Genomic DNA, 22,927 nt, shown 5'->3' on the forward strand with positions numbered 1-22,927 from the left:
TCTTTCCATTAGCTTCTGTCAATAGAGCAGTTTACTGCTTTCCATTTGGTGCTGCCCAATTTAAATCAATGTTTCTCAAATAAACCCTTGAAACTTTCAATATGCCTCAGTTTAATTTTTGACAATAGTCTAGAAGGGGGCTACTTTCATTCCAAGAGAGCACAACTTTCAGAACTGATGGGATTCTCAGTATTTCTACCATCCAGAATACCTTCCTAATATAATTTCAAGGTGCATCCCAAGTCCTCCTCTAAGGGCAGGTTTTGTAGAAGTTTCAATCCAGAGATGCTGTGACTTCTTGGGTTCTACAATGTTCCTTCTTTCTTGTAGTATGGAGTTGCTTCTGTAGCTGAGCCCCAAAGATCCTCTCCCCTGGATATAAATCCAGGACGGATCTTATAGTAGCTCCTTTGTGTTGCCTGAATATTTTCGAAGCTCTGAGGTCCTTACTTCCTGGTTCCATCTCTTACTATCTGTGTGATCTGGAACATGTTACTTAATCTCTTTATGCCTCGGTTTTCTTAGATGTTAAGTGGCGTTAATATCGTACTAACTCACAGCGTTCTTCTGAAGATTAAGTGAATTAATATCTGCAAATATTTTAAAACAATGTCCATACAATTAATGCATAGCAAATACTCAATTGTGTTACATGTTTAGTACTGTTATTCCTCCATTGGGTAACTTATTTCCTCAAAACAGAGTCACAATCTAGCTCACAAACTCTCACTTTAGGGCAGCCTAGACTCTCTTACTACTATATTTGGTTTTTATCTATATCCTTCAGTAACCAACTAGTGTCACTTTTACAAGTGTTTATCAGTATATTCTTCTCCAAGGGCCAGAACAGACTCTTACCCTATTCCCAGTATGAAGTAGCTCATTTTTGTTTACTTTTGTCTTAGCTCATTTCCAGATTACAGCGGAAAGTGACGTCCTCAGTTTGGTGATGAATCACACGCATACAAACATTCTGTCAATATAAACCCACCACAAGAAAGCCTGGGTTCTTGTTGCTGCCTCCTGAAGGCCCTCTGTTCTCTCTCCTAAAGATCAGTGGGCAAAACTGACATTATGGAGCAGAGGAATCAGAGTGGGAGGGTAAGTGAGTTTGTGTTGCTGGGCTTCCCGGCTCCTGCGCCACTGCGGGCACTTTTATTTCCCTTTCTCTGCTGGCCTATGTGTTGGTGCTGACTGAAATCACACTCATCATTATGGCAATTAGAAACCACCCCACCCTTCACAAACCCATGTACTTCTTTCTGGCTAATATGTCCTTCTTGGAGATCTGGTATGTTACTGTCACTATTCCCAAGATGTTAGCTGGATTTACTGGGTCCAAACAGAGCCAGGGACAGCTAATCTCCTTTGAGGGCTGCATGACCCAGCTCTATTTTTTCCTGGGACTGGGCTGCACTGAATGTGTCCTTCTTGCTGTTATGGCCTATGATCGCTATGTGGCCATCTGCCATCCTCTCCACTATGCTGTCATTGTCAGCGGTCAGCAGTGTGTGCAGCTTGCTGCTGGCTCCTGGGCTGGAGGTTTTGGTATCTCCATGGTCAAAGTTTTTCTCATTTCTCGCCTCTCCTGCTGTGGACCCAACATCATCAACCACTTTTTCTGTGATGTCTCCCCATTACTCAATCTTTCATGTACTGACATGTCAACAGCAGAGCTTACAGACTTTGTTCTGGCCATTTTTATCCTGCTGGGGCCACTCTCTGTCACTGGGGCCTCCTGTATGGCCATCACTGGTGCTGTGGTACGAATTCCCTCGGCTGCTGGGTGCCATAAAGCCTTTTCCACCTGTGCCTCTCACCTCACTGTTGTGATCATCTTCTATGCAGCCAGTATCTTCATCTACGCCCGGCCAAAGGCACTCTCAGCTTTTGACACCAACAAGCTGGTTTTTGTACTCTATGCTGTCATTGTACCTTTGCTCAACCCCCATCATTTACTGCGTATGCAATCAAGAGGTCAAGAGAGCCCTATGCCATATGCTACACCTATACCAGGGCCAGGATGCTAAGCGCAGGAAAGCAAACAGAGATGGGTAGAAAATGCTCTTAAACTTGGCCTCTATATCTTCTATGAAGTCCAGAGGAGTTCTTATGCCCTAAATTAGGGACTAGGGCTCAAAAACACCACCATGGAACTAATCCAGAAGGAAGAAGAGGGATGGATTGCAAGCTGGCAGCTGGATTTCTGCAGAACAGCACTGTAAATACATGTTAGAATGTTCCATGTTATCTACTCTATTGTAATTTACATAGAACAGGTTCACGAATCATGCATCCTGATGGGATGAGAAGGATTGGCTCTGAGCAGAAGACTGACTGCACTTCAATACTTAAATAAGCAAACAAATGCAGAACTAATATCTCTTTAAATGGCCTGTCCTGGGTTTGCTCTTTGTCTTAGTTCTGTGGCTGAAGGTCATATAGAAAAGGAAAGCAGAAGAAGGAAGCCATTCAAGGAAGCACAGACTTCATTATGGAATAGAATTAGGAGACTTCTGGTTAATCTCTTCTAGCTGGAAACCACTGACGATAGCTTATGAGGTAGCAGAGGTCCAGGTGATTATTTTAGTATGAATTACAAGGCAAGCAGATAGGAAACTGAGAAGTTTTGTGTTAGCAACATGTCACCTAGTGGACTCCAGGTATTTCTATATCCATTTCCTGATTTACCTAGGTCAGTGCACACACCAAGCTAGTGACTAAGTGCACTTATTTAATAAATCTGTTTTACTAATTTCCTATAAGCTTATACCCATACATTAGTGGAATACTATGTAGATCTTAAAATACCATGATCTACATAGAGCTAATGACAGAAATATTCTCAGTATAATAAATCAAAATATTAAGTTATGTAACAGCATCAAAAGTATTAGGAATACAAATGTAAAAGGAAGATGTGATATAGATTTACACACACACACACACACACACACACACACACACACACACACACACACTGAAATATTACTCAGCCTTAAAAAAGGATGTGTCATTTGCAACAATATGGATGGACCTCGAGGGCATTCATTACTCTAAGTGAAATAAGTCAGATTAAGTAAGACTAATACCATATGATTTCACTCATATGTGGAATCTAAAAAAACAAATGAATAAACAAACAAAAAGCGAGATCAGACCCATTAACACACAGAACAAACTGACGGATGCCAGAAGGGAGGAAGGTATGGGATGGGCAAAATGGGTGAAGAGGAGTGGAAGATACAGGCTTTCCATTATGGACTGAATAAGTCACAGGAATAAAAAGCACAGGATAGGGAATATAGTCAATGATATTGTAATAGTGATGTAGTGAGACAAATGGTAGCTACACTTGTGGTAAGTGTAGCATAACATATAGAGAAGTTGAATTACTGTGTACCTCTGGCACATAGGAGTCCAATAACTACTGAATAAAAAAATTTAAAAAGAAAACATATCTATGGAGGGAAAATAAAGCAGGAAATCCTGTATGCATTTGTCTTAGTTAATTTGCTCTGAGATACTCACTTATGTTCAGTGAAAGGATTACCTCTTGGGGGAAGACTAAGACAGTCTTGCTTCCACAGCTTTTCTGAGACCATGTAGGGTCTTCATTATACCATGGGTCTTGGAGCAGATTGGTAGTACTAGCCCAAGACATGGTCACTAAATGCACAGTCAGGGATGTGAAAATGGCCCTCTGTTTTCCTTTACAGGTGAAGGGTTCCCTCTGGGCCAGCAGAGCTCATTTACTGAGAGAAGAAAGCAGAGGTGGAAGGTCAGGAATCACACCTAGGGGATTTATTAACATCCTATCTCCTACACTAGGATTTCCAGTGAGGGAATAAGTCAGCTGGGGAGAGATTTCCCTTTAAATAAAGCTTCTGGGGAGGAGAGGGGGATCAAAGTCATTGTCCTCACACAGGAAGGCAAAAGAACCACCCCCAAAACAGGGCCCTGGCTCACTGTGGCCCTCAGGGAAAGTGAGGCTAGTCATTTTAGGTTCTACTTTTGGGTTTTCTCATATCCCCTTCCTTGGATTTTTCCTTTATTCAGCTTTTCCTTCAGAGCCCAATAGGAGTGGAAGCATTTTTAAAAGCCTAAGCAGCGACATCAGCCTGACAATTGTTTGAGGGCTAGAAAAATTCCTTTACAGGGTGACTGATCAGAGAAGCAGTCTGTCCTAACTCCTCACACAAGAGAGGAGACAGGCAACCTCATATTCCTACATGACTCTTCTCTCAGTAGTACTGGCCATTCAGAGACAAGGCTACCAATTCCCAGAGAAGGTCTGCAAAGCCAGAGAAGGCCCTGACTCACTGATCTCCCATACCTCCTCACAGCAGATACTTTCCCAAATTCTGGCAAAAGCCACTTTATTCACCAATTTCTATCTGCACTCCTTGGCTCTCTCATATAAGCTATTACATCTTGCAGTAAAATCTACCAGCAGTGTCTCCTGTCCATCTGAGGTAAGGACTTTATCTTTGGGAGATATGGCTTCCAGGCCATAAAAATCATAATAATAATAATAATTAAGGACAAGGAATTTTTTAAAAAATTTAATGTTTATTTTTGAGAGAGAGAGAGACAGTGTTAGCAGGGGAATGGCAGAGAGAGAGGGAGACACAGAATCCGAAGCAGGCTCCAGGCTCTGAGTCACCCAGGCAACCAGGGCTAGGAATTTTGAATAGGGGTCTGGAATGTGTTGAGCTGGATAATGTAAGTCAGCTGACAAAAATAAATACGTAGATAATACAGAATATTGTAATATTGTCATTGTGATGCATAAGTTACTTTTAATTCTAGTATAGATGCTAAAACTATGCACTTTGCAGGAGAAAACAGTCCCTCAGTTTTTTTCCCGCTAAGTCAATACCTCTTTCCTTCTATCTCATTCATCTATACACACTGAGCAAATGGACTCCTCATTCTTATGGGATTTTCTGGTTCCTTAAACACTCTCAATTCTATTTAAAACCTTCCAAACTGGCTTTTCTTGATTTATTTCCATTGCAAATATCTAGCCAATCACCAATTATTTTTTTTTTAATATATGAAATTTATTGTCAAATTGGTTTCCATACAACACCCAGTGCTCATCCCAAAAGGTGCCCTCCTCAATACCCATCACTCACCCTCCCCTCCCTCCCACCCCCCAACAACCCTCAGTTTGTTCCCAGTTTTTAACAGTCTCTTATGCTTTAGCTCTCTCCCACTCTAACCTCTCTTTTTTTTTTCCTTCCCCTCCCCCCATGGGTTTCTGTTAAGTTTCTCAGGATCCACATAAGAGTGAAACCATATGGTATCTATCTTTCTCTGTATGGCTTATTTCACTTAGCATCACACTCTCCAGTTCCATCCACGTTGCTACAAAAGGCCATATTTCATTTTTTCCCATTGCCACGTAGTATTCCATTGTGTATATAAACCACTATTTCTTTATCCATTCATCAGTTGATGGACATTTAGGCTCTTTCCATAATTTGGCTATTGTTGAGAGTGCTGCTATAAACATTGGGGTACAAGTGCCCCTATGCATCAGTACTCCTGTATCCCTTGGGTAGATTCCTAGCAGTGCTATTGCTGGGTCATAGGGTAGGTCTATTTTTAATTTTCTGAGGAACCTCCACACTGCTTTCCAGAGCGGCTGCACCAAGTTGCATTCCCACCAACAGTGCAAGAGGGTTCCCGTTTCTCCACATCCTCTCCAGCATCTATAGTCTCCGATTTGTTCATTTTGGCCACTCTGACTGGCGTGAGGTGATATCTGAGTGTGGTTTTGATTTGTATTTCCCTGATAAGGAGCGACGTTGAGCATCCTTTCATGTGCCTGTTGGCCATCCGGACGTCTTCTTTAGAGAAGTGTCTATTCATGTTTTCTGCCCATTTCTTCACTGGGTTATTTGTTTTTCGGGTGTGGAGTTTGGTGAGCTCTTTATAGATTTTGGATACTAGCCCTTTGTCCGATATGTCATTTGCAAATATCTTTTCCCATTCCGTTGGTTGCCTTTTAGTTTTGTTGGTTGTTTCCTTTGCTGTGCAGAAGCTTTTTATATTCATAAGGTCCCAGTAATTCACTTTTGCTTTTAATTCCCTTGCCTTTGGGGATGTGTCGAGTAAGAGATTGCTACGGCTGAGGTCAGAGAGGTCTTTTCCTCTTTCTCCTCTAGGGTTTTGATGGTTTCCTGTCTCACATTCAGGTCCTTTATCCATTTTGAGTTTATTTGTGTGAATGGTGTGAGAAAGTGGTCTAGTTTCAACCTTCTGCATGTTGCTGTCCAGTTCTCCCAGCACCATTTGTTAAAGAGACTGTCTTTTTACCAATGGATGTTCTTTCTTGCTTTGTCAAAGATGAGTTGGCCATACATTTGTGGGTCTAGCTCTGGGGTTTCTATTCTATTCCATTGGTCTATGTGTCTGTTTTTGTGCCACTACCATGCTGTCTTCATGATGACAGCTTTGTAGTAGAGGCTAAAGTCTGGGATTGTGATGCCTCCCGCTTTGGTCTTCTTCTTCAAAATTACTTTGGCTATTCGGGGCCTTTTGTGGTTCCATATGAATTTTAGGATTGCATGTTCTAGTTTCAAGAAGAATGCTGGTGCAGTTTTGATTGGGATTGCATTGAATGTGTACATAGCTTTGGGTAGTATTGACATTTTGACAATATTTATTCTTCCAATCCATGAGCAGGGAATGTCTTTCCATTTCTTTATATCTTCTTCAATTTCCTTCATGAGCTTTCTATAGTTTTCAGCATACAGATCTTTTACATCTTTGGTTAGATTTATTCCTAGGTATTTTATGCTTCTTGGTGCAATTGTGAATGGGATCAGTTTCTTTATTTGTCTTTCTGGTGCTTCATTGTTAGTGTATAAGAATGCAACTGATTTCTATACATTGATTTTGTATCCTGCAACTTTGCTGAATTCATGTATCAGTTCTAGCAGACTTTTGGTGGAGTCTATCAGATTTTCCATGTATAATATCATGTCATCTGCAAAAAGGGAAAGCTTGACTTCATCTTTGCCAATTTGGATGCCTTTGATTTCCTTTTGTTGTCTGATTGCTGATGCTAGAACTTCCAGCACTATGTTAAACAATAGCGGTGAGAGTGGGCATCCCTGTCGTGTTCCTGATCTCAGGGAAAAAGCTCTCAGTTTTTCCCCGTTGAGGATGATGTTAGCTGTGGGCTTTTCATAGATGGCTTTTATGATCTTTAAGTATGTTCCTTCTATCCCGACTTTCTCAAGGGTTTTTATTAAGAAAGGGTGCTGGATTTTGTCAAAGGCCTTTTCTGCATCGATTGACAGGATCATATGGTTCTTCTCTTTTTTTTTTTTTGTTAATGTGATGTATCATGTTGATTGATTTGCGAATGTTGAACCAGCCCTGCATCCCAGGAATGAATCCCACTTGATCATGGTAAATAATTCTTTTTATATGCTGTTGAATTCGATTTGCTGGTATCTTATTGAGAATTTTTGCATCCATATTCATCAGGGATATTGGCCTGTAGTTCTCTTTTTTTACTGGGTCTCTGTCTGGTTTAGGAATCAAAGTAATACTGGCTTCATAGAATGAGTCTGGAAGTTTTCCTTCCCTTTCTATTTCTTGGAATAGCTTGAGAAGGATAGGTATTATCTCTGCTTTAAACGTCTGGTAGAACTCCCCTGGGAAGCCATCTGGTCCTGGACTCTTATTTGTTGGGAGATTTTTGATAACTGATTCAATTTCTTTGCTGGTTATGGGTCTGTTCAAGGTTTCTATTTCCTCCTGATTGAGTTTTGGAAGAGTGTGGGTGTTTAGGAATTTGTCCATTTCTTCCAGGTTGTCCAATTTGTTGGCATATAATTTTTCATAGTATTCCCTGATAATTGTTTGTATCTCTGAGGGATTGGTTGAAATAATCCCATTTTCATTCATGATTTTATCTATTTGGGTCATCTCCCTTTTCTTTTTGAGAAGCCTGGCTAGAGGTTTGTCAATTTTGTTTATTTTTTCAAAAAACCAACTCTTGGTTTCGTTGATCTGCTCTACAGTTTTTTTAGATTCTATATTGTTTATTTCTGCTCTGATCTTTATTATTTCTCTTCTTCTGCTGGGTTTAGGCTGCCTTTGCTGTTCTGCTTCTATTTCCTTTAGGTATGCTGTTAGATTTTGTATTTGGGATTTTTCTTGTTTCTTGAGATAAGCCTGGATTGCAATGTATTTTCCTCTCAGGACTGCCTTCGCTGCGTCCCAAAGCATTTGGATTGTTGTATTTTCATTTTTGTTTGTTTCCATATATTTTTTAATTTCTTCTCTAATTGCCTGGTTGACCCACTCATTCGTTAGTAGCGTGTTCTTTAACCTCCACGCTTTTGGAGGTTTTCCAGACTTTTTCCTGTGGTTGATTTCAAGCTTCATAGCATTGTGGTCTGAAAGTATGCATGGTATAATTTCATTTCTTGTAAACTTATTAAGGGCTGTTTTGTGACCCAGTATATGATCTATCTTGGAGAATGTTCCATGTGCACTCGAGAAGAAAGTATATTCTGTTGCTTTGGGATGCAGAGTTCTAAATATATCTGTCAAGTCCATCTGATCCAATGTATCATTCAGGGCCCTTGTTTCTTTATTGACCATGTGTCTAGATGATCTATCCATTTCTGTAAGTGGGGTGTTAAAGTCCCCTGCAATTACCATTCTTATCAATAAGGTTGCTTATGTTTATGAGTAATTGTTTTATATATCTGGGGGCTCCGATATTCGGCACATAGACATTTATAATTGTTAGCTCTTCCTGATGGATAGACCCTGTAATTATTATATAATGCCCTTCTTCATCTCTTGTTACAGCCTTTAATTTAAAGTCTAGTTTGTCTGATAGAAGTATGGCTACTCCAGCTTTCTTTTGGCTTCCAGTAGCATGATAAATAGTTCTCCATCCCCTCACTCTCAATCTAAAGGCGTCCTCAGGTCTAAAATGAGTCTCTTGTAGACAGCACATAGATGGGTCTTGTTTTTTTATCCATTCTGATACCCTATGTCTTTTGGTTGGCGCATTTAATCCATTTACATTCAGTGTTATTATAGAAAGATACGGGCTTAGAGTCATTGTGATGTCTGTATGTTTTATGCTTGTAGTGATGTCTCTGGTACTTTGTCTCACAGGGTCCCCCTTAGGATCTCTTGTAGGGCTGGTTTAGTGGTGACAAATTCCTTCAGCTTTTGTTTGTTTGGGAAGACCTTTATCTCTCCTTCTATTCTAAATGACAGACTTGCTGGATAAAGGATTCTCGGCTGCAGACATTTTCTGTTTAGCACACTGAAGATATCGTGCCAATCCTTTCTGGCCTGCCAAGTTTCAAAAGAGAGATCAGTCACGAGTCTTATAGGTCTCCCTTTATTTGTGAGGGCACGTTTATCCCTTGCTGCTTTCAGAATTCTCTCTTTATCCTTGAATTTGCCAGTTTCACTATGATATGTCCTGCAGAAGATCGATTCAAGTTACGTCTGAAGGGAGTTCTCTGTGCCTCTTGGATTTCAATGCCTTTTTCCATCCCCAGTTCAGGGAAGTTCTCAGCTATTATTTCTTCAAGTACCCCTTCAGCACCTTTCCCTCTCTCTTCCTCCTCTGGGATATCAATTATGCGTATATTATTTCTTTTTAGTGTATCACTTAGTTCTCTCCTTTTCCCCTAATACCCCTGGATTTTTTTTTATCTCTCTTTCTCTCAGCTTCCTCTTTTTCCATAACTTTATCTTCTAGTTCACCTATTCTCTCCTCTGCCTCTTCAATCCGAGCCGTCGTGGTTTCCATTTTGTTTTGCATTTCGTTTAAAGCGTTTTTCAGCTCCTGGTGACTGTTCCTTAGTCCCTTGATCTCTGTGGCAAGAGATTCTCTGCTGTCCTCTATACTGTTTTCAAGCCCAGTGATTAATTTTATGACTATTATTCTAAATTCACTTTCTGTTATATTATTTAAATCCTTTTTGATCAGTTCATTAGCTGTTGTTATTTCCTGGAGATTCTTTTGAGGGGAATTCTTCTGCTTGGTCATTTTGGATAGTCCCTGGAGTGGTGAGGACCTGCAGGGCACTTCCCCTGTGCTGTGGTGTATAACTGGAGTTGGTGGGCGGGCCGCAGTCCAACCTGATGTCTGCCCCCAGCCCACCACTGGGGCCACAGTCAGACTGGTGTGTGCCTTCTCTTCCCCTCTCCTAGGGGTGGGATTCACTGTGGAGTGGTGTGGCTGTCTGGGCTACTTGCACACTGCCAGGCTTGTGGTGCTGGGGATCTGGCCTATTAGCTGGGGTGGGTAGGCAAGGTGCACAGGGGCAGGAGGGGCAGGCTTAGCTCGCTTCTCCTTAGGTGATCCACTTCAGGAGGGGCCCTGTGGCAACAGGAGGGAGTCAGATCTGCTGCCGGAGGTTTGGCTCCGCAGAAGCACAGAGTTGGGTGTTTGCGGGGAGCGAGCAAGTTCCCTGGCAGGAACTGGTTCCCTTTGGGATTTTGGCTGGGGGATTGGCGGGGGAGATGGCGCTGGCGAGCACCCTTGTTCCCCACCAAACTGAGCTCTGTCGTCCGGGTGCTCAGCAGCTCTCCCTCCCTTTGTCCTCCAGCCTTCCCGCTTTCTGAGCAGAGCTGTTAACTTATGACCTCCCTGACGCTAAGTCGCGCTTGCTGTCGGAACACAGTCCGTCAGGCCCCTCCGCTTTTTGCAAGCCAGACTTGGGGGCTCTGCTTGGCCGGCGAGCCGCCCCTCCGCCCCGGCTCCCTCCCGCCAGTCCGTGGAGCGCGCACCGCCTCGCCGCCCTTCCTACCCTCTTCCGTGGGCCTCTCGTCTCTGCTTGGCTCCGGCGACTCCGTTCTGCTAATCCTCTGGTGGTTTTCTGGGTTATTTAGGCAGGTGTAGGCGGAATCTAAGTGATCAGTAGGACGCGCGGTGAGCCCAGCGTCCTCCTACGCCACCATCTTCCCTCCAAGGTCTGTCACCAATTATTATTGTTTCTGCCTCCAACATGTGTTTATTATATATGTGCTATTTTCCTGATCCATTTTACCTGAATGACCACAATCACTTCTGGACATATCTTTGTTGTTGTTCCAAGTTTGTATTTAAATTCTAGCTAACATATAGTGTAATATTGGTTTCAGGAGTAGGATTTAGTGATTCATCACTTCCATATAATTCACTCTTGTCCATCTTCTACCCATTACTCCTTCAACTATAACCCTACAACTATAAGGGTTACTTTAAAAACTTTTTTAATGTTCACTTATTTTTGAGAGAGAGACAGAATGTGAGCAGGGGAGGGGCAGAGAGAGGGAGACACAGAATTTGCAACAGGCTCCAGGCTCTGAGCTGTCAGCATAGAGCCTAACCCAGGGCTCAAACTCACAGACTATGAGATCATGACCTGAGCCAAAGTTAGATGCTTAACTGACTAAGCCACCCAGGCACCCCTAAGAGTTACTTTTAAAAATTGTCTGATGTCACACCTGTGTGTGTGAGTGTGTGTGTGTGTGTGTGTGTGCACTGCATTCCATATCCCCTAGAAGTACAAGCATGATTTGGAATGTATCTATCTCTCCAAATTTATCTCAGTTACTACCTGCCTCATCAGTCTTCATTTAGCTTCTCAGAAATTACAAGCTTTTTTCTATTTCAGAGATTCTGCATTTAATGCATTATATGCTCAGGAGCCTCTTCACTCGTCTTCATTTGAATCATTTATACTCATCTTTATTTTTTAAATTTTTTTTGTTAATGTTTATTTTTGAGAGACAGAGACAGAGCACAAGGAGGAGAGGGGCAGAGAGAGGAGACACAGAATCAGAATCCGTTTGAAACTAATTTTTCCCCTTCCCAACTCCCATGGTCTTCTGCTAAATATCTCAAATTCCACATATGAGTGAAAACATATGATATCTGTCTTTCTTTGACTGACTTTTTTCACTTAGCATAATACCCTCCAGTTCCATCCACGTTGTTGCAAATGAAAAGATTTTATTCTTTCTCATTGCCAAGTAGTATTCCAGTGTATATATAAACCACACCTTCATTATCCATTTATCAGTCAATGGACTCTCTCTGCCCCTCCCCCACTCTGTCTCTTTCTCTAAATAAATAAATAAATAAATAAATAAATAAATAAACAAACATTAGATATGTTCTTTCTATACCGACGTTCTTGAGGGTTTTTATTAAGAAAGATGCTGTATTTTGTCAAATACTTTTTCTACACCTATTGACAGGATCATATGGTTCTTATCCTTTCTTCTACTAATGTGATGTATCATATTGATTGATTTACAAATATTGAACCAGAGAGGTATTTTCTTAAATTTTTTTTTAATGTTTATGCATTTTGAGAGACAGAGAGATATGGAGCATGAGTGACAGAGAGAGAGGGAGACACAGAATTAGAAGTAGGCTCCAGGCTCTGAGCTGTCAGCACAGAGCCCAACGTGGGGCTTGAACTCATGAACCATAAGATCATGACCTGAGCTGAAGCTGGATGCTTAACCAACTGAGCCACCCAGGCGCCCCAAGAGGTTTTTTCTTAATTACCAATCTACATGAGAACCACTATCTCTTCTTTTTCATTATGATAATTTTCACAGTTTGTGATTACACCTATTATTTTTAGAGAGGAGAGGAGGTGCAAGTGAGTGAGGGGCAGATAGAAGGAGAGAGAGAGAGAGAGAAGCAAGGCTCTCCCGAAGCAGAGCACGAGCTCACCTGATGTGGCACTTGAACTCACAGACTATGAGATCATGAACTGACCTGAAGTCAGATGCTTAACTGACGGAGCAACCCAGACGCTCCTACACCTATTTTTCAATGCCGTTCATAAGAACGTAACTGAAGATAAGTGTGCTCCTCAAGATAAGTGTACACTTATCTTTTTTTTTTTAAATAGTTTCCTTTTTTAAATGTTTTTATTTCTTTTTGAGACAGAGAGAGACAAAGCATGAGTGGGGAAGGGGCAGAGAAAGAGGGAGACACAGAATCTGAAGCAGGCTCCAGGCTCTGAGCTGTCAGCACAGAGCCCGACGCGGGGCTCGAACTCACAGATGGTGAGATCGTGACCTGAGCTGAAGTCGGACGCTTAACCAACTGAGCCACCCAGGCGCCCCAAGTGTACACTTTTCTTTATGAGCAGTGAGTAATATATAGAATTGTTGAATCCTATATTGTACATCTGAAACCAATTTAATACTATATGTTAACTATACTGGAATAAAAATTTTTTAAAATGAAGCCCGTTCCTGGGTGGCACAGTCGGTTAAGCTTTGGACTCTTGATATCGGCTTAGGTCATGATCTCATGGTTCGTGAGTTCAAGACTCCCATCAGGCTCTGTGCTGATGGTGCAGAACCTGCTTGGGATTCTGTCTCTCCTTCTCTCTGCCCCTGCCCCGCGTGTGCACACACTCTCTCTTTCTCTCTCTATCTCTCTCAAAATAAAGATATAAACTTAAAAAAAAAAAAAAGTAAAAATCAGAGATGGTGAAAAAAAAAGAATATAACTTACTGTGGTCAGGTGTTCTATATGTTATGTACTCCACTCTATGCTTGGGAGCTATCCTGTGCTTGGCACACAAGAGGCATGGGAGGGGATGGTTCTTTCTCTCTCCCAAAATTTGCTTCTACATCAAGGAAATAGTAATGTAAGATACCTAGTCTTTACTCTCTCCTCATTTCTTCTCAAGGAAGGGAGGAACATAATCCAATTACAGAATGAAATGAGATAAATTTCTTTTTTTTTTTTTCGAAGATACAATTGCTAGTACTTGGCCTATCCTGTTCCCTTTTCCCACTATTCCTTCCTTGTGGGAAAACTGACCTACTCCTATATTGCCTGTGATTGCAAAGGTAATTATGTCCATTTGGGGGTTGGTATTAGGAAACCCATTGCTGACTGACATGTAGGCTTCATTCTCAAATTTCTGTTTTATGAAATATAGAGGTGACACTTTGGCCTGCACAAATATCTTCTTTCTCAATTGGTTCAAAACCTGGGCGGGAGAGAGGGAAATACATATTAGCCCTCTCAAAGACCCTGTATCTCCTGAAAAGGAGGCTGGTTAGCATGTGCCCAGATTTTCCCTTTAATCTTTCCCATTAAGTTGCTCCACATTTTTCAGAAAAAGTAAATGGCAGAGTAGAAGTAGAAGGCAGAGACAAGCCCAGAATTATTGCACAATGGGACTCCCCTAACAATGAAGGAAACATCAGAAGTAGGGAAGAAATGTGCTCTTTTGCAACATGTTATCGGTACATATTTGGTGAGTTAATTCATGAATGAAAAAGTATAATACAATATGATAAATTGAACAACGAATCTTGCTGATCAAAGGCTATAATATTATAAAGCCAAGGAGTCTCCAGATATCACATCAGAACTACTTTACCTAGATCTTGTGTAATTTCAGACAAGTAAAGAAACCACAGAATGGAGCTCTGGAACTCCACCTTAGGAAATGACTTCACATTAGCGGAGATTCTGAATGACAGTGGGGTTCCCAAACTGCTTTTTGCAACAATCGCTGTCCTGTACATATTGGCCCTGACCAGCAATGGCCTGCTGCTCTTGGTCGTTATAATGGATTCCTGGCTCCATGTGCCTATGTACCTTCTACTTAGCCAGCTATCTCTCATGGACTTGATGTTTGCATCTGCAGTTACTCCCAAAATGCTTGTGGATTATCTGCATGGGAAGAACACCATCTCCTTTGAAGGCTGCACCTTTCAGATGTTAGTAGTTCTCACTTCAGGAGGTGCAGAGGACTTACTACTGGCGTTCATGGCCTATGACAGGTATGTGGCTATTTGTCATCCTTTGTACTATATGGTCCGCATGAGGCCAAGGATATGCTGGCTCACAATAGCGACATCTTGGATCCTGGCATTCCTGAATGCTGTGATACTCACCTCATAGACTATGCACTTTCCTTTCTGTGTGTCTCGGAAAATCAGGCACCTACTCTGTGAGATCCCACCCTTGTTGAAATTGGCCTGTGCAGATACCTCCATATATGAGCACATGGTATATGTGATAGGTGTGATCTTTCTCATGCCTACCCTTGCTGCTATCCTTGCCTCTTATACATTTGTCCTAATTGCTGTCCTTCACATGTCCTCGGGTAAGGGAAGGAAGAAAGTCCTCATCACATGCTCTTCTCACCTGACTGCGGTAGGAATGTACTATGGAGCTGCCATGTTGATGTACATCCAGCCCAATTACTACCATAGTCCCCAACAGGACAACATTCTCTCTGTATTTTATATTATCATTACTCCAACACTGAACCCTCTTGTCTATAGTCTGAGAAACAAGGAGGTAATGGAAGCCTCCAGGAGAGTACTGGGGAGATTCACTTCTGCCCAGAGATGGTAGATGCCAATGTCATGTGGAAGCCCTATAGCTTCTACATGGGACTCCATATCTGCACTTGGTCTTATGCTGGCATCTTCCACATTTTGAAAATTCTGAAAATCTGCCACACTGGAGATTAAGTCCTCATTTGGCCTTAGAGACACGAGTTTGTCTCCATTAGCCCTATGTTTCAATAGCTAAGGATATTTTCATTTTTCTGATCAATACCCCAGGATCTGGTTGAAATTCCCATTCTGTCCTAACAGAGATTATCTTATTTTTCACTTCATGTTTTTCTTTCCCTCCCCTACAACAGTTCTGTACTCAACCACACAGGAAGTTGGCCAGAATTTTTTCTTGATGTTTCTATTTAAAACAGGAAATAAAAACTAAAGAGGAAAATGAAGATACTGAATGAAGATACAAATGTTAGACTTTACTACTTGCTGGTGAGGAAACTTCTCAGTTCTTATCTTTACTACTGTGAATCTGTAGTCATAAAATATTAAATGTTTTATTGTGGAGAGATCTTTCCAGATCTATTATCAGAGCTCGGGACTCTGGAAAAATTCCTATCAGATACCTATGTTCTGGATTGTAGCATCAGCTCCTTAAGCTGCCCATATGACATTAGGACAGCCATGTGCTTTCCATGTCACATCATTTATAAAGAAGTTTCATTACAAAATACCGATGCCTTGAAGCTAGTATGTGAAAGCAGAAAGCATACATGGTAGTGAGAACTGTAATGCAAATGTTCTCTGCTAGGAACATCCTCTATAAAAGTCTCAGCCCCAATTAACACTGAATGTGAACAAACGGTTGAAATCAACATCCGAAACAAAGATGGTATTCCCAATATCTTTCCTGGGTCTGCACCCTTGTCAATTATATTTTGGCCAGTGACTAGGTTTTTCTTTTATGACTCATTCGTGCCCCAGTCCTTTCAAAGTTGTTTAAATTCCCAATTTAAAATGGGACTCCTTTTATTTTTATTTTTTTAAACAATAGAATCAGAATTTGAACTAAATTCTAGCTGAGACCCAGCCTCTCTTTTTCTCACTGCATGAAAAGAATTTAAACGTCTTTCTCTCCCAATAAAGTTTAAAGTCTTTACCTGCAGGATCTGTGACTGAAATGTTTCCATCATGAAAAATACCTAGTCTCAGTTGGTGCTTAGTCATTTATTTCCTTATGTTTCCAAAAGCATTTATCAAACATCTTCCAGTTGCCTGGCACTAAGATGTGTTTCACAAACTCAAGAAATGTTCTTGTCTGGTACTATTGATCTATAAAATCCAGATTCAATGAAGCTGTTAAAATAAAACCATTCCAAAAAAATAAACTAAAAATTAAAATAAAAAAAAAATGGGACTCCTCTTTATTCCAAGTCCCTTGCCTGAAAACCAATCAAATCAATTACTCTGTAATGCTTGAAGCTGACTCATAATGAAAAAGATCAAAAGGTACCTTTCCACACACATACAAACAGAATTAATATCTCCTTTGCCCAGGAATTAAAAACAAACAAACAAAAAAGGCAGAACAGATAGTAAAATTAATGCTCATGAAGGAAAGAGATATCATAACCTCACTCAAGTAAAAATCTTAGAAATCATTCAGAATTCTTTTTTCTCATAACTAATATACAATCTACCAGAAAGTCCTGCATTGTATTTTTTTTCCCTGAATACATCACAGATTATACCAGTTCTCAACACACAAAAATATTCCACTCTGGTCCAGATTTGATATCATCTTCTCTGCCCTGAGTATTTACTACAGCAGCTTACTACTTGGTGTCCCTAACACACCATTCTCCACAGGAGATATATGATATTCCTTTCATTCATTAATGCATTCAATATTTTTAATGCATATATATATAATTTCATGTATTGAACATCTAGCATTAGCAATACCGTTGAGGCTTTCTATTATTCTCTAACCTCTCCTCCTTGCCTCTCACCAAATATCCCCGTTCCTGATGGTAACAACATACTACTCAATTGTTTTATCTTACCATACACAGATCACAAATTGGATACATAGCTAGATTTGTTTATTTCATCTTTCTTTTTCAGCTTTTAGGGATTGCTTTTAATTTTTGAATAAAAAAATCAACCTATAAAACACTGTCTAACCAGAGAAGTCTAGCTGACATCTCTGTCTGTCCAATCTATTCACTTCCATTCCCTATAGGTAGCTATATATATATATATATATATATATATATATATATATATATAGCTTGTATTTTAACTATTCATTCAAATTTATTGAGATTGTGTTTATAAAAATATTTGCAATGTTTTGGATACATTTGAAAGAAGATATAATTTTTATTATGATGGTTTACAGTTTGATATGTACTTATCTACTTTACTGGTTATATTTTAGGTCTTTTTATTCTTGCTATTTTTGTCCTTTTGATCCGTCTGGAATTAGGAAAGGTATATTAAAGTATTCTCTTTTCATGTATATACTTCAATGTCTATAGTTCAATGCATCTTCTGTACAGTCTGCTTTGTGAACATTATTATTGGATGTATAAATATTAATGACTGTTACTTTTTGCCTTTAGGCAAAACAGAAAAGACTGTTACTTTTTGCCTTATAAAGATATAAACAGGACAAATATTATCCCCCATTCCACATATACAACGACTAGTTCCCAGCAATGTTTGGTGGCTTATCCATATTCACACAGCTATTAAATGTTCTCACCTAATCTATATTCACACAACCATTACATGTTCTCTCTAATCAAAGGTGGCTTCTCCTTTGCATCTGCTGAAAAACAGAATTTTATTCAGGGCTAACTGAGCATATATTCACTCCTCTGCTGACTTTCTGCCGTCTTGAACAGAGAAATTATCAGTGAATACTTTGTTCAATTACTCTAGGATTGTTGTAAGAATTTCTTATTGCTGCTCATACAAAAGTAAAAGTAAAGTCACTGGAATAATTATGAACAGAAAAAGTACTTAAACATTGTAACAAAACTGCTCATATTGTTGAAGATCTATAACTAATAGGAGAAACATATCAAAAGAGGAAATAAATGTATACATAAGTAAACAAGCCAGATAAATGTGTCTGTGAGTGTGTGTATGTGTGTATCCCAAGATTTACACAGTAAGAACTTTTACTCCCAGCTGAGATGTAAATAATTTGTATGAGAAATAAATAAATCCTGATTGAAAGTCCCTGGACCTTGGTTGTTCTAGAAATTGCCATCATAAGACTTTCCTTCACCCATTTGCCCTAGGGATTTTCCAACCGATAGTTTTCTCTTTTTTAAAAAAATATTTTGAAGTTTATTTATTTTGAGAGAGAAAGAAGGAAGGCACAAGCAGGGGAGGGGCAGAGAGGGAGGGAGAGAGAGAGAATCCCAAGCAGAATCCACACTGTCAGCACAGAGTCCGACGCGGAGCTCAAACTCAAGAACGTGAGATCATGACCTGAGCCCAAGTCAGATGCTTAACCGGCTGAGCCACCCAAGCACCCCCAAGAGATAATTTTCTAGTCCAATAATCATAAAATTGAAATTTATTAAAGACATTAATCAACAGGCTTTTGGTCCCACTCCCACCTTGGAGTGACACTCAAGAAGACTCCAGGTGAGGAGTGAGAGGAAGAGAAGAAGTAACAAATCCTGAAGGACCTATCATAAAGGGGATGGTGCAAGGGCAGGTTGAGAAAATACCATTGTCTTTCACACTTACCCTTCCTTCTTGGGACTTGGCAAGTGAAGGCATGAAAGAATTCATAATGATCCAAAATATAGACTTAACATGTACCTTTTATTCATCTTTTAATCAAGGCCTTATCTTTTTATGGGGTGGATAGAAGGTGTAGGAATGTATAGCAGAATTCTGCTTGGTGAGGCCATCTGAGCAATAGCCTTGAATTCTTACTATACTCTGTCATAGGAGGTAACTTTACAGTATACCCTCATTTCACCATAGTGATTTCTCTCTGGCATAGCAAATATGGAAAAAGTAATGGAGATCTTACATCCAACACTATGGTTTTATTGCAACTGGACTACTTGAAATTAATAATCCTTATGTCAAGAAACCGTCTTATTATAGAATGAGATTTCATTCTCCTGTGTGGTAATAACTGTCACCTCTATTGATATGTCTTTTGTTGACTCACGGATGCCAGAGGGCTAAACCTCACTACACCACTGCTAATAAGGACACTTCCACAGGCCATCCCATCTCTTTTCAACCAACTTTAATCTGGATTAATCAGACTTTGAGCTCAGATCACTTGTGTTTTTCATCCATTACGACTGCAATCAATCTATATAAGGACTTTTCTTTTTTTTTTTTTTTTTTTAGTGGTTTAAAATGACACATTTACTATTTCACAATCTCTGTGGGTCAAGCACCTTGGCACAGAAACAGAAAAGCAGCACAAACTCATATGTAAAAATAAATCTTACTAATAAGTTCAGTAAATATAAATTCACTAAATGCTGCAGTTAAATGACAGAGTATAAATGAATAATAAAGAAGGTAACTCTTTCAATTTGTTGTTTATAATTGAGCCACTTAAAAAGCCTGAGACAAAAAAAAAATCCACCCAGAATGAATATAACAGTAAAGAATTGGATTATATATATATGCATTGATATGAACTAATATTAAAAAATATTATTTTGAGTAAAAAAATCATTTATAAATGCATACAGGATCATTACAGTTTATAAAGCCTAAAAAGTTTGAAAAGTAAACCATGTATTATTCAGAGATATTCATAATCAATAAAAGGAATCAGTAAATGAATAAAGACAAGAGTACTGCCTCAAAACTAGAATTTTACTGAATTGCTTTTAAATTGATCAATTGAAGATATACAGTGCTAAATCACAGAAGACAGGAGTGCAAAAGTATGTTCAAAAGTAATAAGAAACTTTCACAGTTTTTACCGAGCAAGGGAGTGAAACTCCATCCAGCAAACACAAGCCATTGTAAAGTTGTATGTCTCCATAAAGCACAGTTGATTCATCAGTTTTATCATAGTAAAACACTCTAGTCTCTTGTTATGATTAGAAGTCTACAAAGCAAAATTCTTTTTTGTTGTTGTTCTTTATTTTGAGAGAGAGTGTGTGCACACGCGCGAGCGGGAAATGGACAGAGAGAGAGGGAGAGAGAGAATCCCATGCAGACTCTGTGCTGTCAACACAGAGCCTAACACAGGGTTCAGGCTCAATCCCATGAGCCAGGAGATCATGACCTGAGCTGGAATCAAGAGCGGGAGGCTCAACCGACTGAGCCAACCAGAAGCCCCCACAAAATTCTAACCTAACATTAACAAGAGGCCATTTGAACACTGCCATGTAATCATACTTGAACTAGTTAATGACATGTCATTTGGTTGTTTTTGATTGTTTGTATGATAAAACTCAGTTATTTGAATAGTAATCCATGGGACTTGAGTCATAGTCCTTCCAGATATAAATCATAACCCTATAGAGACATAACTATAGGCCTGTTCAAGTGGGCCAGCTCAAGCCTTTTGCAATGGCTCCAAGAAAAGAAAACAAACAAATAAAAATTTTAGAAAGGTTCTAAGTTAATCAAAATTGATCAATATTTTTTAGTTCCTGAATCATCAAATGAATATAGAGTTAGAGAAGTAATTTAATTTGGTTGGCTTCTGTGGTTAATAAATTGGGTAATTTCAAGAGACAAACCAAAAAACAGACCCTTAACTACAAAGAACTAACTGATGGTTGCCAGAGGGTAGGTGTGTAGGGGGATGGTTGACATAGGTGAAAGAATTAACAGTACACTTATCATGATGAGCACTGCGTAATGTAAAGAATTACTGGATCACTATATTGTACACCTGAAGCCAAATCACATTGTATGTTAACTATGCTGGAATTAAAATTAAAATATATAAATAAAAGAAATTGAGTAATTTCTTCAAATAATCAATGTAGTTTAGCTAGATATGTAAATATTCATCCTACTTTGTAAGAAAATAGAGCTTCCCCTCCATCCATAGAAATGGCAATAAGACAAATTATGGAAAGAGCCTAAATGTCCATCAACTCATGAATGGATAAAGAAATTGTGGTTTATATAAACAATGGAGTACTACATGGCAATGAGAAAGAACGAAATATGGCCCTTTGTAGCAACGTGGATGGAACTGGAGAGTGTGATGCTAAGTGAAATAAGCCATACAGAGAAAGACAGATACCATGTGGTTTCACTCTTATGTGGATCCTGAGAAACTTAACAGAAACCCATGGAGGAGGGGAAGGAAAAAAAAAAGAGGTTAGAGTGGGAGAGAGCCAAAGCATAAGAGACTCTTAAAAACTGAGAACAAACTGAGGGTTGATGGGGGGTGGAAGGGAGGGGAGGGTGGGTGATGGGTATTGAGGAGGGCACCTTTTGGGATGAGCACTGGGTGTTGTATGGAAACCAATTTGACAATAAATTTCATATATTGAAAAAAAAAGAAATGGCAATAAGAAAACAAAGTAGAATTTAACAGACTTGGCCCTATCAAATCCAAGGTCCCACTTCTCAAATATTCTTAACCCAGAAGACCCCAAAAACATTTAGGAAAGTATAGCAATAATACAGTCATGAAATCACAGTCAGGACCACCTGAACTAAGATAGTCTGGAGAAATAAAGAGAAAAGGGTGATTTTCAGAGTTATTTATAAATTAGAAATGATAGAACAGGGTGCTTGATTTATTATAGCTTAAGGAGATAATTTAGTGGCATAATGATTATTTTATTTATGATATATATGAATTGTGAGCAGACAACTAGCATTGTCTAGATCCTACCTACTATCCTGAAGAGAGACAGTAAGCAGCCACTGTCTTCTGAGTTCTGCACCAGTAATACATGAGGAGGTATGACTGAAGAGTCCTTACCGTTAGGTTCCCTTATATATCACACATACTTCTTGTTTCCCCAGCAGACTTAACAATCATATGTCAGACAGGAGTGTGTTTCTTCCTCTTGAGGGAAAAGCAGAGTGGATCAGGTAAATGCTGCTTCTACATTTGTGAGGCCACAGGCACATTAGCTATCATTGCTCTTTCATGTAGTCCAAGACCATCAGGTGGACACTGTTGGGGAGGGTAGAGTATTTTCATATCTCTCATTGTATTTCTTTCTCTGCATATGCAAAAGAGGAAGACTATTCTACTCCCATTTTTTAACTATTCTCAGCATATTTGCTAGCTCCTGTACAAGAAAAGAAACATGGTAACATTATAGGGAGTGTTACAGGACATGAATTTGGGCATACATTTACTGGTGACCAGGGTCCTTGTGTCCTAAGAGGGCCAAGTTTAAACTCCATATCCTTTCTTGCACTACTTAACATGAATGGGAAGGTAAAAAGTCATTGAACCTCTGGGAAGGTTAGCCATTTCTTCTCTTCATTTCCTATGTCCATGTGGCAAGTATACAGGTCCCGGACCACAGGAGTGGATTGTTCATTCTGGTCCATGTGGTTGTTGGGTAGTAGACTTAAGGGCTCACTAGATAACTCAGGCCGTTCTCTA

At 39.7% G+C, this 22,927-nt stretch overlaps 2 protein-coding genes across 2 annotated transcripts; both read left to right on the plus strand.

Moving 5' to 3' along the window:
• The first annotated feature begins 841 nt into the window (after positions 1-841).
• On the plus strand, positions 842-2,058 carry LOC112865396 (olfactory receptor 226). The gene is given in 3 exon segments (XM_025928477.2): positions 842-1,159; positions 1,162-1,946; positions 1,948-2,058. Coding segments are annotated over 3 exon segments (981 nt in total). The 5' UTR covers positions 842-1,074.
• A 12,391-nt stretch (positions 2,059-14,449) lies between these two features.
• Positions 14,450-15,774, plus strand: LOC112866059 (olfactory receptor 2AG1-like). The gene is given in 1 exon segment (XM_025929092.2): positions 14,450-15,774. A coding segment is annotated over 1 exon segment (945 nt). The 3' UTR covers positions 15,395-15,774.
• Positions 15,775-22,927: the final 7,153 nt, after the last annotated feature.

The sequence above is a fragment of the Puma concolor genome, chromosome D1 (assembly GCF_028749965.1).
Source record: "Puma concolor isolate L17-30 chromosome D1, mPumCon1.1.hap2, whole genome shotgun sequence".
Taxonomy (NCBI): domain Eukaryota; kingdom Metazoa; phylum Chordata; class Mammalia; order Carnivora; family Felidae; genus Puma; species Puma concolor.